Here is a 19,178-nt window from a genome sequence, read left to right on the forward strand (position 1 = left end):
GGTGGTCATTATGTAGAGGTCGCTGTTACAGGTTGCACCACACATTAATATATATTATATATAACCAATGGTCCTTAATGTACAGGTGGCCACTGCACATGCTTCCACTATGCGAGATGCTACAACACAGGTTTTAAGGGTAGAGTGCAGTAGTCATCAAACATCCCGGCCAGTTCCAGTCTCTCCAGCTCGATCAGAACTCTCTGTACCTCCTGACGTGTGTAGGGGAGGGGCCCATGTCTCTGCCAGTACCTAACAACGTAGAAATAAGAGAACTATGACTATTATGTTACAATCTTAAGACTTTAGATCCGTGCACAAAATAAAGCGCTTACCAACAAGCTTTCAATCAGTCCTCTGATCCTTCTCAAGTTGAAATGACCCAAAACCTAAGTCACAATTGCTATGACTGTGAAAGGCAACAAGTATAATTTTTATAAAAATCTCAATTATGGAAAAATTTTACTTCTCTGCCAGTACCTAACAACGTAAACACTCAGATAAACTATTGAGCTACATGTAGTTCAACTGTAATATCCAACACAAAAATTGGACTCACCCAAATTTCGACTGAACAGCACCAGTCTTTGTCAAGGACAGTTGAACTAGCTCAATAATGACTTCTACCAACACAGATGAACTTTCAAGTTATTACTCAGATAAACTGAGGTACAGAATAAAGAGACTCTTTTTTACACAACCCCTGCTTTATTTCCAGGCGATTCTGACTGACTGGTTCACATAATGTACAGCATACAGTTGACAGAATATGATGCAGTCACAAATGCGAAGTACACAAATGTCATGTATTTACTAAATTATAATTTAGTACATATACATAAAAATCAAAAAGTACCTGAAGACGTATCTGGCAGGCAACTGCTTGTAGTTCTCCCTCACACTCTCCAGCAACATCACATCCACATTGTTAAGATCTGAGGAAAAAAAGATAAAAAAACTATCAGAAAAAAAAAAAAAACTTGCTTCTGGAGTCTGTGGTAACCATTACAGTAGCTAAAGTTGACATGTGATGGAGATGAGGGCAAAGTTTAGATAGTCCAATAAGACACAAAAGAATCTCACGTATATGTTACAACTTAAAACCCTATATCCGTACACAACATAAGGCGCTTACCAACAAGCTTTTGATCAGTAAAGTTGAAATGACCCAAAGCCTAAGTCACACATCCAGACCAGAAGTGTGACATTAGTAAAGGGTCACAGGTGCTTGGCAGTTGGTATCGGCCCCCGTCTCGGATGCTTGTTGGTAAGCGCTTTATTTTGTGTACGGATATAGGGTTTTAGATTGTAACATGATGTTGACTACCGTCACAGATGAACTTGCATTCAAGTATAAGGATCTCACCTAGCCTGGATGCCAACACTCTCCAGTCGTTTTGCAGTGGGCTGGGGTAACACAGTAGCAGCAGCAGTTTCTCCCACTTCTCCTTGGGTAGGCCGAGGGTGTCCTCCTCCAGACTAGTGTCCATTAGTACACTCATGATCTGGGCAAGACAACAACATGCTTCTTTTTTAATCTAATCAAAAAGAAATATTTTCTAATATGTACAGATTATATGAATAAACCTGAGGTTGTAGCTTTCATCATTATGCACATGAAAAAAATAGCTTAATTGTAGTGGGATGTATCCCTGCATCAGGGATTCCTGCAGCAGTATAATCAGCTTTCATCATTATGTAACGAAAAACAAAGTTTCATTACAGTGGTATGTACCAAAGTGCTGTATTTTCTCATAGAAAAAATTAATATTACGGGCTATAAAACCTGATTACGTCATCCACACAGCCCCCCAAAAAATAGGATTTAGAATTCTTTTATGCCCATCTATCAATATTCGTTACAGCTCCATTCTTTCTTAATTCAAAAATGAGAAAATAATGAAAGGTCAGAATGCCAATTTAGCCAACCTAAATACCATAAAAACGAGTATTACAGTAAAACAAAAACTCCCAATTTACTCACATCTTTCTTGGTGCTGTCTTGATGCTGCTGTTCCTTGCACAAAGTGGTGGTGGGATGCCCGTCATGATATTCAATGGAATTCAACTCTTGCCTATAAACAAGTCACAGTCGACACACAAAATTAGACAATTACATATCTGTTAACTGTTACAAAATATGTCTATATGTTACTAATCATTATACTGAATACTGCCATGTTACAAATTCTTAACATTCTGCCATGAACTTGCAATTAATTACACTTGTTTACAAGTGTAACGAAACAATATGCATGGGAGATCATCTGACTAGTATAAGCCATTTACTTGTCTGCCATTTTGATTTTGAAGAAGAAATGTTTAGAAAATCGATCAGCCAACAAGTCTGCAAGCTCTAGATAAATGTTTTGCAGTAATTTGCTTGCCAATGGTGTCCTCTTGATCATTGGGCAGAAAAAAGAAAAGGACCAGGACACAGCCCTGCATCTGCTACACTTTTTGACACCAGTACACAATCAACATTTAATCCTGTCATAACGGTCAATGAGCTTCGGCCTCCTTAAAATTTTTGGAGATCACTAAAAGGTTGATATAAATACTTGTGTATACTACCTGAAAATCTACCCCCATCACATTGGATCAAGCAAAATTACTTGACTGTGAACAAATTGGAACAGCTCTGTGGAGACACAGTTGTCAATAAGAAGAAGTTAATCTACAACACAACTCAAACAATAAACGAAAGTTGTGATAATGACTTACCTGCTCGTTGCTCGTCTTGGTGCAGGTACAGGTTTCTTCTGTCCGTCTCCTGGAGCCTCTGATGGGGGAGGGGGGCATCTGGTGGCCTTTCTACCTCTCAGGCTGGGGTTCTGGTAAAGGGGTTCTGCCTTCAAATCTGGAACCATGTCAGCAAAGTCTTGAGCAAAGAATATCAGCTGGAAAGAACATGCATCTACCAAGACCATCTACGGTAATCTTCCCAGAGTGTCCCATAGTCTCAGGCAGAAGCGTGTCCACTTCAGAGGTCATTGCAACTGCGCAAGTTTGTTTGTTTGTTTGTTTGTTTGTGCAAGTGAAGAAGTGAAGAAGTGACCTCTTCACTCATCCTCTGGAGGGCAAGAGGAAAGACCTACTCAAGAAAGCTTACCTACCCAGCAACCAGTTCCAGAGACACCAGAAGTGAGGACTTGGGAACAGCTGTGAAAGACCAAGTGCTATGGAGAGATGTTGTGTATTGCCTTACTCCGCCCGCCAGGGACGAAAGATGATAATGATGATGAAAGTCTTGTCAAAACTTATGATAGCATTTAACTACTGGGTGAGGTATGCAATACCAAACAAAGGCAGTCTGGTAGTGCCTACAAGGGTCTGAATGGACCAAAGAGATAGAATGATAATGTTAATACATCAGAAGAATACTACTCTACACTAACACAATAACTCTATTAAGGATGTGATGCTTTTACCAGCATATTCAAATGTTTCGCTGAAAAAGTGGCAGACTACCAGACAAATGTACTAAGTATCTGTCAAGGAAAGTGAACTGAAGCTACATGTAGAATATGATAGTTTCCAGGCTACTAAAAAAGACTGTCTCCAGCTTTCATTTCTTTTCTGTCCTACTCATTGTTTGGGAACCCATGGTCTTTATTCTTTCTGTAAGATCTGTCATTTTAAGCTCAGTAAAATATGTTTTCATCAAATTATCATGAAGTTAAGATTTTTTGGACAAATGGATTGAAATTTTTGTCAATTCCAACAAGCAAATCTCCATAAAGGGACAGACAAATAGGTCCAGGCAGGCTCTTAGCCAGGCATACATCTTTTGGACACGATGCCCTAAGAATGATAAGAAATCAGGTGCACAAGTTGCCCTTACACAGAGGAGCAGATCCTCTGACAAACATAACATTCTGATTGACCAGGGATGTTATTAATAGTAGGTCACTTGCAATTGTGGTCACAGACAGTAATTCTGCCCCTCAGGATACCTTTAATGCACCATTTTAACTTAGGCCACACCAATTTAATTTCTTGGTTCACGGATTCGCTCGCTCCTATTTTTTGGGAAAAAAAATAAAAATAAAAATTACCACTCAGCAAATTTTCACCATTAATGAAACCATTCACCAACTTTCTGGTGTAGCAAATTGGCCTTTATATTATAAGCTCCTTAGAGTGTGGGTACAGGTGCTGTTACTGTACAAAAATAGTGTTTTTGTACTTTTTTCAAGCTGAAAACTTTTTTCTTTATGTTTTGGATTAGCCGTTACCTTTACCCCAACCATTTTACAATTTTTATTTTTATTTTTATTTCGCCCTCTCGCTCCATATTTTTTATGAAAAAATTCGTGAACCAAGAAATTAAATTGGTGTGGCCTTAGAATTCTCTAAAACTCTGCACCATGGAAGGTGGATGCCACCAGACCCCCCTACAATACTCACGCCTATCAACTGCCGCGACTCACCAAGAAATTTGGTCCCCCCATAATTCAATCCTAGCTAAGAGCCTGTCCTGTAGACAGCCCTGATATTACTGGCAAAAAAAACGAAGGCTGTACCTGGAATGTTGTAGTATGCCATTGACGAAGGATCGGGAAGATCAGTCAGAAGTGGCATGGACCCCGACCTTTTCACGTTCGCAGCTACCTTAAGTCTCTGGGCGTCTTCCCTGTGGTGATCTTCATTTGACATACACTTCATATAGACTCTACTTCTCTCACTAACATGTGACGTTGGTGCGTTCATGTAGACGTGTCTGTCACTAGGCCGTTGCACGCTTGTTGCATGTGAGTTTTCGGTAGCTCCATTGTCTTTTTCCATAGGTACTATGCTGTAATACGGCATGTCGTGCTCCGTTGGTTTTCTGTCTATTGTTCTGTCTGGAACATTCTTGTATCTACGCTCTTCCTTTTGACGCTGCGCTCTCTTTTTGGGGAGGAGTGGCTTCTCTTGTGTCGCCAACCCGTTACATTTGTTACTGTTGGCGTCTCTTTGTGCAGCAGCAGCAGCATCTTTAAACTCATCTGAGCAGGAGAGGAATCAAAACAAGGTCCAAATTTGTAACTACGAGGGGTGATCAGACCTCAACCTAACCAAGAAATAATCACAACTCAGATTTTCAAGCATAGATGGCAAGTATTAACTATTCAAAGTCTTTTATGAATGTGTACCAAAATTCAACTCATTGTGATTATTACTTTGCAGGCGACACCCAGTAATGGTAGGTACAGTGTAAGAGTTCAGTTCAGTGAGAGAAGGAAAGAGAGTAAGAGAGTGTAAGAGAGAACGAAGGAATAAAAACATGGACAATTGAGCTGCAACCTGAGGTGCGCAGGTATGACTATGAACTTGTGCTTCAGAATTTGAATTTTGGCTCCATATCACAAAAAACTACACATTGCATATCTTAAACACATTTCAGTAATGTGTTAAAAACTTAAACCTAAAACTTAAATCAGATCACCCTGAGTATATACCCCCACACAAGAGGTTATCAAACTGACAACATCTGATCCTGATCCATCATGGAAACGTCCTAGAGGCCGCCCAAGAGGGAGATGGGAAGATCGGGTCTTCAACACACTCCAGGAGCTGGGGGTCCCCAGATCCGACTGGACTGTCCACGCCCAGTGTAGAACAACGTGGCGAGAACTGTCCGAACTGTCTGTAGCCGCCACGCATCAACATATGATGCATGCAAACGATTGATTGATTGAGTATATCAGCCTGGGTACCATCCAGATAGTAGTTCTCTCCAACATTTATTATACACTATATACAGTCACTTCTCTGCTGTTCTCTAATGTCTGGAACTGTGTAAATTTTGGACAAGGGCGCTGATTGGTCCCTACACATCAGGGAATAAAGGAATGGGGTCAAGCACTCGCTCAAACAGGCCTTCCAACGCCGGACAAGCCCTCCGTCCGCTTGTGGGAGGGCCTGTTGTCACCGAACGAGCACTCTAGTCTAGAACTATTCCTTAAATTTAATTCGCTCATTAACTGACGTTACCACCAAAAGGTTTCAATGTGGAGGTCTCCAGGGTAGCAGAAATGAACATAGGAGCAAACTACTATCCGGATGGTACCCAGGCTATGAGCATAGCCAATTAAATGAGAAACATACCAACAACAATGTTGGGTGGACAGGATGCTTTCAATGTGGAAGGAAGCCCCGGATCTGTACTTCTTGGCTTCATCGACTTGTCTTCTTGTGTGGGGGAGGGAGTCGTTGGCAATACTCGGCGCCCGTCACTCGTTTGGGACTCTGACCGGCGGTACGGAACAGGAGGGGGGCACCCTGTACTGGAAAGCCGCGAACTCGTCGTGTGCTCGTTGGCGGAAGACGCTACGTTGGGAGTAGAAGGCAGGGGTCTTTTTTCTGCTCGTACAGGCTTGTGGAAGCGTTTCGAATGAGGCCCGGAAGTGGGAAGACGCTGTGTTTGAGCCTGCTTCTGTGCTAACGGTGGGGAGGGGCATTTTCCCAAGGATGTTGGTGGGTTGGATCCGAGGCCTGCTTTTCTGAAGGGAGGGGAGAGCGCTCGATGCGTTGGGGACGGAGACCGGGAGGTTTTGGGGTGTGGGGAGAGTCTTGGTGATGGCTGAGTGGGGGTAGGTTGCAATTGGGTGGGTGGGGATGCACCATGTGATGGTTGGGTGGGGGTAGGTTGGGTGCGTGGGGACACACCATGTGATAAGTGGGTGGGTGGACGTGGGTCGGTAGGAGGAGGAGGTATTGGCAGAGGCCGGGACTGGACACCATCGGACGACCCAGGCCTGGGACGCGTGGGAGGACCGAGACGAGACTGGAACATTCTCAACTTCGTCACCAACTCCAACCTGGCTCGCGGAGGCAGCTTCACGATATACACACCTGGACACAAACCAAAAAAAAGAGTTTTTTTTAAAGATTGTACATTAGTCTGACTGTCATTCAATTAAACTAGTAAGCACAAACAAAAACTGGCTCCTGATCATGATTTATATGATTACTATTTCCATTTACAATGTATGTCCTGATAGATAACACAAGACAGTAACCAGCTGTTGTGTGTTGGTTCGAATAAAGCTCCTAAACGGGGAACATGCGGCTCCAGCGTCTTTTCTGAAGATGTGGCGTAAGTGTGAACGGTTGGCTTGAGGTCTCCTTCTCCACATATATCTACAAGACAGTAACCAATGCAGTCTAGGAAACCAGAGCCTAACATCTGCTTGGAATCTGAGTGAAGGCAAATTTTAGATAGTGCAAACAGGAATTAAAAGGAAGACAAATGTAAGACAAGGTTGCTGTTTGAGACAGTTGTATCTATATCTGTATCTATATAGCCAATATAACCGCTCTTCGGCGTAACACACCAGCTTCTGCATCTGTATCTATATATTAGCTGGTATAACCAAGCTTCGGCATAACACACCAGCTTCTGTATCTGTATACGCCGGCATAACTGCCCTTCGGTGTTAAACACCAGCTTCTGTATCTGTATCTGAATAGCCGGTATAACCGTGCTTCGGCGTAACACACCAGCTTATATCTGTATCTATATATATAGCATAACACACCAGCTTCGCAGGCATGCAGCGCAGCAGCAGCTGGTTATATTACACCGAACAACCCGTCACACCTAACTTTTGCATCTATCTGCAAGCATTCTTTGGAACTATCCATTTTGTAGCTACAAAATTGCCTACAAACTTTCGAAAATCAACACAAGGACGAGCTTGATAACTGTAATTAATTTTGCACGTTTATCTGCAAGCGTTCTTTAAATCTATCCATTTTGTAGCTACAAAATTGCCTTCAAACTTGAGAAAATCAACACTACCTCTCCTTTTTCCTGGCTATCAAAAAATCAACCCCACCTCTCCTTTTTCCCGGCTGTCCGATGATGAGCTTCAGGAAGAACTGTCCGTCCTCCTGGCTGACGTTCTGGTATTCAGGGTCATCGACCTCTACCTGCGCGATGTCCCACAGCCCGTGGCTCTGGGCAGACTGCATGTTGGTCATGAGGGAGGTGAAGCTCAGTGAAGCCTCCGTCAGGTTGATGACGAACTCGTCTGGGAGGGACGGGTCGGGACTCTGCACGGACTGACACATCCAGCGTCCTCCTGTGATTAAAGTGGACAGAGTTATACCCTGGATAACTGTAATAAAGTTAGGTTGGATGTTGAAGCTCAGCGAAACCTACGTCAGGTTGATGTCGAACTCGTCTGGGAGGGACGGGTTGGGACTCTGCACGGACTGACACATCCACCGTCCTCCTGTGGTTAAAGGGACAGAGTTATACCCTGGATAACTGTAATAAATTTAGGTTGGATGTTGAAGCTCAGCGAAACCTACGTCAGGTTGATGTCGAACTCGTCTGGGAGGGACGGGTCGGGACTCTGCACGGACTGACACATCCACCGTCCCCCTGTGGTTAAAGGGACAGAGTTATACCCTGGATAACTGTAATAAATTTAGGTTGGATGTTGAAGCTCAGCGAAACCTACGTCAGGTTGATGTCGAACTCGTCTGGGAGGGACGGGTTGGGACTCTGCACGGACTGACACATCCACCGTCCTCCTGTGGTTAAAGGGACAGAGTTATACCCTGGATAACTGTAATAAATTTAGGTTGGATGTTGAAGCTCAGCGAAACCTACGTCAGGTTGATGTCGAACTCGTCTGGGAGGGACGGGTCGGGACTCTGCACGGACTGACACATCCACCGTCCCCCTGTGGTTAAAGGGACAGAGTTATACCCTGGATAACTGTAATAAATTTAGGTTGGATGTTGAAGCTCAGCGAAACCTACGTCAGGTTGATGTCGAACTCGTCTGGGAGGGACGGGTTGGGACTCTGCACGGCCTGACACATCCAGCGTCCCCCTGTGGTTAAAGGGGACAGAGTTATACCCTGGATAACTGTAATAAATTTAGGTTGGATGTTGAAGCTCAGCGAAACCTACGTCAGGTTGATGTCGAACTCGTCTGGGAGGGACGGGTCGGGACTCTGCACGGACTGACACATCCAGCGTCCTCCTGTGGTTAAAGGGGACAGAGTTATACCCTGGATAACTGTAATAAATTTAGGTTGGATGTTGAAGCTCAGCGAAACCTACGTCAGGTTGATGACGAACTCGTCTGGGAGGGACGGGTCGGGACTCTGCACAGACTGACACATCCAGCGTCCTCCTGCGGTTAAAAGGGACAGAGTTATACCCTGGATAACTGTAATATATTTAGGATGGATGTTAGCCATCAAGGAGGTCAAGCTCAGCGAAACCTCCGTCAGGTTGATGACGAACTTGTCTGGGAGGGACGTCTGCAAACACTGACACATCCACCGTCCCCCTGTGGTTAAAGGGGAGCAAATTGTACACAAGATAACTGTCATGAATTAAAGGCACAAGCGAAACAAAATTACATTTTTCAACCCTAGCTACCATTCTATATACCTAAAGCTAGTTTACCTTTAGCCGTCGGATAACCTATATCGGTTGTTTACTGAATCAGAGCACTGTTCCAGGAATATCAAAGTCTTTCACACTGTAATAGAATTTAAGGTATTGCATTTTAAAACCTTCGTCTGTCGACTTGATGTACCCTGTTTGTAAGAACAAAACGAATATAAGCTACGCACCGATAAAAAAAGGTAAACTAGCGTTACATCTAAAGATGGTTTTACTAATCATATTGGTTGGCCTTTTAGATACGGCCTTGCCATCAATAGATCTGCAGTGGATTACTTATTCCTGGACTTGAGCTGACCAGTCAAAAATTTGGGGAAGTCCAATTTTTGTGTTGGAAATTACAGATCAACTTGTTCCACTTCCAGAATAACTTCTAACACAGGTGAATTTTCAAGTTAACTGAGAGATCTGCCGATAGAAGTAAGGGATTTCCTTCTACATGTGTGTCAGGGCTCTAGCCAGCATCCGTTTTTCCGTCAATTGACGGAATTTGCTGCGTGTGACGGAAAATTTTTTAAACCAATCCGTCAACCTTGACGGACAAAAAATTCTTGGTGGAAACTACAGGTGGCTTGGGGACGCTGTCCACGGTCGGAAAGCCACACACTGTTTGTTTTGCTATTGTTATGATTGTTGACTTAGTGCGTCGGTGCCCTTTCGCATACGATAATCTCATTAAAAACACGTTTTTCAAGGTCTCAGTTCCGTCTTTCTAACTTGATTTTCGCGGTTTTCGCGACAATGGGAATTGGCTGACGGAAAAAAATTTCGAGCTGGCTAGAGCCCTGATTTATGTACACCAGAAAGGTACTCACGATCTCTCATGCGCCTCCTGACTTCTTTGTCCCATACCTCCACTCCGTTGTCCGGTCCCGACTTCCTGCCCCGCACTTCCTGGAACAGCAGGGTACAGCTGTCCAGCACCAGCGCCCAGTACCTGGACGATGAAACCAACTCAGGTGAAAATAGAATACAACACGGTGTATTCCGTATCGCCCAAGGTATCAGCCCGACCGCTTTGGCCGTCGGGCGATCCGACCCGCGGGAGAAAACCCATGTTTTGATGCGAAATGCGACAGAAGTTGAACAAATTTGGTGCCCTCAAACAAAAAGTATGACAACAGCAATGTTCCAACGTCCGAATCAGGTATTCGAATTGCCAATTTGGTCAGCTAGAAACAGTTTGATTTAATCGAATGGAGCCTGTGTGATACGCCTTTCGAACCTGTGCGATATGGAAACGTACGGCCCAGAACACCCGTATCGAACGTTTTTGCGTCACAGGTAATTATTGACATAAAAATGAGTACCTACCAGGGCTAGAAATTCATTTTTGGGATGAGGTGCGCTGGTGCACCCAGCTTAAGAAATTGGGTGCACCAAAATTTTATTGGGTGCACCACTTAAAAGTAATAACCTAGTGATAAAACTTAGATACAAGGTATCAAATTCTTAAACAAGTACCATGATAGACATTTTTATTATCTTTCTAACACATATATGAGAATATGATGTATACTAGACTAGTATACTTTGATATCTTTACATACACAACCTAAAAAAATATTTGGGTGCACCCTGTGCACCCTCAGAAAATAATTGGGTGCACAATTGTGGGTGCACCTAGGTGCACATGCACCCAGTATTTCGAGCCCTGCTAAGCTTCGGCTAGGGCCGTCCCTCGGATAGGACATTAAATGGAGGTCCCGTGTATGAGGAGAGCCACACCCCACACACGTTAAAGAACCTGCCACACTTATCAAAAAGAGTAGGGGACCTTCCCGGTGTGAGTGGATCAAACCATTCTGGCCAAATTGGGGTAGGGAATTTCCCAAGCAGCCCTCGTAACCCCTGCTTTACCTGCATCACACATATTTTACCTGCACCCTCTTAATTTAGGAACCACTGCTATTTTTTCTTTTATACTTGATAGGTGGCAACATTCAATGCAGCTAATAAAATCCACATATACCTACATCATATGTAATTTAGACATAAAACCCAGTACATGAACCAGTGCAGGTTAGGTACAGGTTACACCAGAAATTCCTGCACAGCTCCAATTTTACCTGCACTAATTACCTGCATATGCAGGTGGTATTTCGAGCCTTGGTTCAATAAAACAAACGTCGGTACCGGGTACAGACCTCCAATGGCTGCCAGGCACCTGTTGCATGCATAAGATGTAGGAAAAAGGATGTCAAATGTCACCTACCTAAGGTTTAGTTGGTGAAAATCTCACATTGGCAGGCAAGTCTGACTTCTAAAGAGTGCATATGGCGATTTTGAAAACATTCGGTTCGGCGCAATGCGCCCCCACAAACAGAATAAGAAACGCTGGTGACCTTTGACCACCCTGATAACACCCAAACTATACATACTCTAGACTGTCTAAAACACTCCAAACATGGTAGAAAGCCTATTTTTCTCACGAAATAAAATAGCCAGATCCCCTACCTATAATTTCCGACCCCAAAATGCCAACATTTCCCAACAAAAAGGCTTCTTACACTTACTTTTGCAAGCCATCTTCAATGGCATCAAAATGCTAATTCTGCGCATGTCTGTAATGGTGACCTTTCACTTACCTCTCTTCGGCGTCGTTCACCCGCTTGTTCAGCACTCCGCACTCCGAGCCGCAGAACGTGTCACGCTCCAGACAGAACAACCGCCAGGGCACCCGCGGGACCTTGTCGTAATACAGGCACAACCGGTAGACTGGCCAGGGAGGGAAAACGGAATATTAGTTCATGCAGCTCTCTACTGTTTCCTCCCTCTCCGTTTAATGAATGAAGAAGATCTTAAATTTGTTGTACGTTTCAGCTCTCACAAGCTAAGTATAGGTCAGAACGATAAAGTTCTGAGTGCAATGTAGTTCCGAATAGTCTGAGTACAAGTACGAGTTCTCGTTACGTAAGAGCAAGTTATCTTACTACATGCAACTACAAAGTGTAATGTACAAATGTATGTTAGTATGTGACTTTGTACAGATTCGACTTCTTCTTATTCCTGTGTCGTAGTACAGGCACAACCGGTAGACTGGCCAGGGAGGGAAAGGGAATTTTAGTTGATCATGATGAAGAGGTAAACTCTAAAGTCACACATAAGGGTTCTAGGAAGGATTTATCTATCTATTTATTCATTCAAAATGCAATGGTATTTTAATGTAATGTTAATTTAAGGCCACACCAATTTAATTTCTTGGTTCACGGATTTTTTCATAAAAAATATGGAGCGAGAGGGCGAAATAAAAATGGTAAAATGGTCGGGATAAAGGTAACGGCTAATCCAAAACATAAAGAAAAAAAGTTTTCAGCTTGAAAAAAGTACAAAAACACTATTTTTGTACAGTAACAGCACATGTACCCACGCTTTAAGGAGCTTATAATATAAAGGCCAATTTGCTACACCAGAAAATTGGTGAATGGTTTCATTAATGGTGAAAATTTGCTGAGTGGTAATTTTTATTTTTATTTTTTTTCTCAAAAAATAGGAGCGAGCGAATCCGTGAACCAAGAAATTAAATCGGTGTGGCCTAATGGCAAGGAAACAAACAACCAATTAGGGAAAATTGTGAGGAAGGGGGGTACTGGCCCTTCCAAGGTTAGATTTTGAAAATGTAGAGTAAAAGATGGCATGATAAGGGTTGACAGGATAAGGGGACTTACTGTTAGTAACTCTTATTAACATCACGTGTAATTTGAAGGACTTTTTGTCAGTTTTGAGCGGCATATCATCATTTATTCAGTGTACAAAATACTTTTCTGGGCTGGGTTGCACGGCGTGCAACCTGGGGCAAAAACTAGGTTGCACAACTGAATTTCAAGTTGCACAATTCACTAATTTCTGGGGAAAAAGGTACAATACATAACCTTTTACTATCATGTTACTTATAAGCATCTTTGTTTCAAACTAAAAATCAAGTACATTGACAACAAAATCAAGTTCTGAGGCTCAAAATCTAAGTTGCACCCTGTGCAACCTGAGTTTAGAAGTAAGTTGCACCAAGCAAAAAGTGGTTGCAATGTGCAAGTGTGCAAGTGGGTATTTTGCACGCTGTTATTATACTTGATTAGACATTTTTCAACAAGTAAATGATAGCAAAGTACCATGTACTAGTAAAAAGTTCTTAAACTACAGAACTCTGGTAGCTTTCTATATGAACATGACTGCTAAAGAAGTAACTGAATACTGTCGCTTTACCGTGCTCCTGTGGAGTGGTGGACAGCTCAACCCAGTACTGAAAAGTACAAAAAAATTAGTTAGGACAGTTTAAGATAAATGTTAGAAAAAGCACAAACCTCTGATCCTCTTCTTCTTTGATCAAACTTAAACTCAAAGCACAATGCTAGGCCCTGCTAATTAGTATTTTGGCTGTTGGAATTTAAAATCAAAAGAAAAAAGGCTGAATTGGAACATCAAGCTAAAAACAGATTCTGATAGGGAAGTGTTGAAAAAATTTCTTTAAGATCTGATAATTTGAGAAACTTTTATCATTTTATGAATCTTTAGAGTTTACGTTGTCCCTTCAAGTTAACTGATTACCAAGGGAGCCCTTATAATCAAGATATTAACGAAATATACATTTTAGGTAAACATCATAGGAGTAAATAAAACAGAAATCAAAACAATAACAAATGAATCCAAAATCAATAAACGTTCAACGGTCTTTTAGGGTCAACACTGCTAATTTAAGTTATTCTGTTTAGTCTGTAAATAGATACAACTGTTACTACTAGTACGTATACCGGTGTACTCGACAAGTCAAAAGCCATGTTACAAAGGAATGTCTTAATCTACTGTTCGTTTCAACTGCTCGTCCCGCATCAGTGAAAGATAAAGGTCATATTTACATAGGAGTATAAACAGACAAACCGGATGGTGAGGAGAATGCAAAGAATGTACCCCCAGGGTGCTCAATTTAGCTGTACTGTTTGATACACAAGTTTATAACTGCATGTGTGTAACAATAAAAGTCTCTTTTCTATTAAAAAAAGGTACTCTCACTGGTCAGACTTTGAACCAGGATGTTTTTCCTGGCTCTAATTGTGTCTAAGTGAACCAGCAAGGCAAACATACAGTACATGTACATGTATGTTAACAGATGTGTGACGCTGAATCTTTCTTTTACAATGATCGTAAAAGGGAAGCACATCTAGTTTTCTAAATTCTACTGGCTCACTGCAGTCAGCCTTGTCAGAAACTTTTAAAGTAGTAGGCTAATATCTGAAAGTAGCAGGCAAGCCGCTTTGCGGCTTGCAGCGAGCCACAAAGTGGCGAGCGGGGGGTAGGTACGGGAGGGGGGTTGCCCCCCTCCTGTTGGGGGGGTTTGGGGGGCCTCCCCCAGGAAAAATTTGTAAATTTAGACCCCTAAACATGGTTTTTGGTGTATTCTGGGCAACTTTTCTTGTCAGCTTATATCTTGGAATTAACCTCTACCATTTTGTGAAAGAATCCATCCACAATCAGGCATGTTGTGTTTCTAGTTATAGTCCAGAAAATAGTCACAGGCACACAGAGCTAGGCCCATGCACTCAAAGGTCCAGATATTAGAACTCCGCCTCCTTGGAGGTGTGGTGGCAGTGTCTGCTGCAAGCTCAGATAATGTAAACAACAGAGAAAACCTAATACACATGTGGGACATTCGTCAAAATGACAGTTTTCAGATCCCCGAAGACCCAGTAAGTTATCAGAAAACTGACAGAGATTTATCAAGACAAATTGCTGGGGGATTTTGTAACAAAAGTAGGCGGCTGAAAAATGTAAAGTAGGCGGGGAAAATAGCCGGCTGCCGGCTGGATTTGACAAGGCTGACTGCAGACTGAGTTCACACAACCAATCAACTTACTCATGATACCTTGGGAAAGTGTGATGTCAGAGATTGATTGAATGATTGATTGATTGATTGATTGATTGGGGGACAATCTCACCCCCAATCCATGGCTTGAAATACTGGGTGCACTTTTGTACAATATTTTTTACATGCACACCTTAAATATTTGTCAGTAATGTCCATTTATTTTCCATTGTACTCAGCATATTCCTGACATGTAACTTGTCATTCGACATTTTTTAAATGGTGCACCTCATGTTTTAGACAAGCTGTACCAAGGCCCCAAAATGAATTGAGCCCTACTAGTTACCTCACACGGTTACACCACATACATACAAATAACGCTATCATTTTTTACTGCAATTAATGATATTCTAAACATGTGTATATACAGTATATCTGTTCAGCAATTGATACTAATGAATATCACATCAACATATAGATTGATGGATTACTATCAATTCAGCTTGGGCACAGACGCTTATTTTGCCAAGGAAGCAATTTGCCCCACCACAAAACACAGCACGAGGGCCCTAAATGCCACAATCCCATGAATGTGATGTTTTCATCTTTGGTCAGCACAAATTTCAAGAATTTTGGAAGGTTTAAGATGGTCTAAAACAAAAAGGATATATGCGAGTGCTAGTTTCTTTACGAGTCCAGTACCAAATCACTTGGGTTTCATTTGGGGGGGGTTGCAAGTCCAGAACCGGTCCGGAGTACCAGTATGCATCCCTACGAGATACACATGTAGATATTAGGGATTTAATGTCAACTCTATGCTGGGCTTATGACCTTTCAGGGCAAAAGGGCTATAGTTTGGCGTGAAAGATTCATACTTGGCTTTTGACTTCTAAAGCAAAGGTTTACATTTTAACATGAGGGGTCTGGTATCCTGGCTATAATTAGTTACCTTAGTCTTCTTGAATCCTTGACCCTTTACACCCAGTAGACACAGCGGTCCTTCCTTGATGACTGTAGCCATGTTACTGGACGTCTGGGGCCAGGGTGGTTGGTCGTCGTTGGCAACGGTTACCTAGACGAAACCAAACACAAATCCTGTTTGTTTAACCCTCAAACTTAAGGGTCAAAAAACATCGCCTGCACCAAAGATTGGCTGTGCCTTAATAGAGTTTACAATTTTAGGTAGCCAAAACTTGAACAAGGTCAAAGTGCAACTGCGCCTAACCATCATCATCAACTGCACCGACAGAATGTCTCAGAGTCAGACAATCAAAAGTCTGTTCCAAACAGGCTTTTAGCTAGGATTTTATAATAGGGAGTCCAAACTTATTGGTGAGTCGCTATTGTAGGGGGGTCCGGGGGCATCCACCTTCCATGGTGTAGAGTTTTTGATGATTTTAAGTTTAAAAAGTGCATTCTAAGGTATCCCAATAGGCAAAAATACTATTCCAGAGGTCACAGTAGAAGACTGTGACCACAGATGACCTGGTAGCATCCCTGGTCAATCAGAATTTCATGCTTGTCAGACGATTTTCTACCCAGTGTAAGGGCGTTCAGGGGCATCAAATTTCTTGTTATTCTAAGAAAAGTGCGTCCAGATGACGCATTGACGCATGCCTGGCTAAAAGCCTGGTTGCAAAGTTAGGGGGTGTCTGAAGGTACAGCACCCTCCATAACTTATAAGTGCCAGTAACCCATATTATTATGAGCTATCACTGGTATATCTACTAGTATCTTCTTCTTTCCTTACTGCTGAGCCCCTGTAATACCTGGGAATACTAGCAGAGCGCATGGTGTTAGGAACAAGTGATGATGACAAATTAACATAGGGAAACTAAAGGTAAACATTAAGGAACATAGACAACTGATTTATGGGTGCAAAGGACAAGACAACTGACAAGTGAATAGAGTGGGTTAGTGTTATTTACATATACACAGCACTAGGGTTTGGGTACCGGTACAGAAAATTCAGGTCCAGGCCCGGTTCAGGTCCAAAGGATCAGGTCCAGGTCCAGACTTGAACCTGGATCTGATGTAACAGTGGTGTTCAAGGACTGCTAAACGGAAGACGCCTAACGGCTTAAGCCCTTTGGCCGAACGGTTTGCACGTTCGATTTGTGATCTGGCTGCCCGGGTTCGGCGCGGGTTCGAATCCCGGGAGTCGGGGTGTTGTTTCTTTCTGTTCTTACTCGCCCCTCTGGTTGTTTCACTGGTTCCCACGCCGGCCCTGTGAGTAACAGGCTAGTATGTGCCACACAGGGATGTCGATCTCGGAGATTCGAGGACGAATCTTGAAAAGAAAAGGGGAGTAGTGTAACAGTGGTGTTCAAGGACTGCTAAACCGAAGACGCCTAACGGCTTAAGCCCTTTGGCCGAACGGTTTGCACGTTCGATTTGTGATCCGGCTGCCCGGGTTCGGCGCGGGTTCGAATCCCGGGAGTCGGGGTGTTGTTTCTTTCTGTTCTTACTCGCCCCTCTGGTTGTTTCACTGATGCAGTATATGACTCATACCAATGCTCCATTTCACTACAAAAAAAATCTGTTTGTTGGAGTAATAGACTTACACTGGCATTTTAAAATCCTACAACGCTAACTGCACCAGTACGATTGGCTGTAAAACTTGGTAGAAATTACTATAAACTCTACTCTACTTCACTCTTGTTATTTTCTTCCACATGCAAGCACCAAAACGTGTGAATGCCTGATAAAATAATCTGTTAATTTTCTAATCCGTCCAACATCCGGTCCACCTAATTTTTTCAGGTCTGTTTTTTCTGGACCGGTCCAATGAGAAAAAACGGTTTTGTACTGGTACGCTGCACTGATACCCAGCCCTAACGAGCACGTGTGGGGACGACTCAATGCAACAGGGTCCTCCCCAGTTCTGAGTTTTGAACTGGGAGAGAGACCCCGCCTCCGCCACACCAGGCTCAAGTTCATTCCACTCCTGGATGGTGCGAGAGAAGAACAAGAGCCTGTAGAAGTTCGATTTACTCGCGATGTTCTGCAGCTTGAAGGCGTGGTTAGTGAAGTATGTACATAGATAACGTATATATCAACGAGAACAATTGTATGTATACACTTGATACTATTGATTAAAAGTTGAAGGCATATAACGTTGCTGGGTAACTCTGTGCAGTGTTGAAGTTACACACCCACTCAGAAACAATTACTGAGCAAATGTTTAACTTATGATAAATTCAAGCCGCAATCTTATTTACATAGGTGGAGTTAGTGTAGTGGACAATTAATAAAAAAAAACAATTAAGAAATAACCAAGAAATGAGAAATTACTTCAAGTCATGCAACGTTATGTCTTTCTTAAATTTTCTCATATGTAGTTTAAATAGACAATTTTTTAAGGTGGATGGCTGCTCAGTAATAATACTGCAGTATTATAAATAGGATCATTTGGGCGCACATGATGTGAAGATTTTAGGTCTATTTCCAAAGCCAATGACGACAGAACCTGAACTCGAATAGCATATTTTGCTAAGCAAAATCTGATATCACTTCTTAGGCTAGCATAAAGTTTTTAATGTTGACCCCAACTAAATTATAGTATAAACTAACCTTTTACACCACTTCCTGGTCTTTCCACCAACACTGATTTTCATCTTCTTGACCACGACCGCTGCATACTAATAAAGCGTAGCAGAGACTGGTTTAGTTTGACAACTCAGCTTTTATAACTGATGTGACGCCTCAACTTTCTTCTTTTCGATGTCGTGACCAGGTGAACGTCGTCTCAAAACATGGAAGGAAACTTGAGTCACGTCTTCTCAAGTTTTCTTAGTCAGTCATCAGGGTCTTTCAAGAAGATTGCAGAAAAACGTAACTATATAATCAGAATCAACGGATGATATATAAAAAATATACTTAACCAAAAACTCACTGTGTTTTTAAGAGATACCCTTAGACACTGGTATTTTGATAAAAGGCCTACTATTGATAATAAATTTCG

At 42.4% G+C, this 19,178-nt stretch overlaps 1 protein-coding gene across 1 annotated transcript; it reads right to left on the bottom strand.

Annotated features, from left to right (window-relative positions):
* Positions 1 to 35: 35 nt before the first annotated feature.
* LOC118429688 (serine/arginine repetitive matrix protein 1-like) lies at positions 36 to 19,043 on the bottom strand. The gene is made up of 13 exons (XM_035840285.1): positions 18,788 to 19,043; positions 16,164 to 16,286; positions 13,621 to 13,657; positions 12,006 to 12,135; positions 10,233 to 10,354; positions 7,827 to 8,072; positions 6,094 to 6,840; positions 4,527 to 4,991; positions 2,725 to 2,860; positions 1,985 to 2,075; positions 1,367 to 1,505; positions 857 to 935; positions 36 to 252 (listed from the first exon to the last, which is right to left on the bottom strand). Exons 2-13 carry the CDS (start codon positions 16,233 to 16,235, stop codon positions 120 to 122), a joined length of 2,397 nt encoding a protein of 798 aa, XP_035696178.1. The 5' UTR covers positions 16,236 to 16,286; positions 18,788 to 19,043; the 3' UTR covers positions 36 to 119.
* Positions 19,044 to 19,178: the final 135 nt, after the last annotated feature.

Source organism: Branchiostoma floridae, chromosome 13 (genome assembly GCF_000003815.2).
Source record: "Branchiostoma floridae strain S238N-H82 chromosome 13, Bfl_VNyyK, whole genome shotgun sequence".
NCBI lineage: Eukaryota > Metazoa > Chordata > Leptocardii > Amphioxiformes > Branchiostomatidae > Branchiostoma > Branchiostoma floridae.

Bases quoted from the DNA above. Each gene is read 5' to 3' on its own strand.
- LOC118429688 (XM_035840285.1), bottom strand. From the start codon at position 16,235: ATGGCTACAGTCATCAAGGAAGGACCGCTGTGTCTACTGGGTGTAAAG. The intron at 12,136-13,620 runs GTAAAGCGACAG...CTCCCTGGCCAG, and splicing joins CACCACTCCACAGGAGCACG to TCTACCGGTTGTGCCTGTAT. The intron at 8,073-10,232 runs GTGAGTACCTTT...CTTTAATCACAG, and splicing joins CAGGAGGCGCATGAGAGATC to GAGGACGCTGGATGTGTCAG.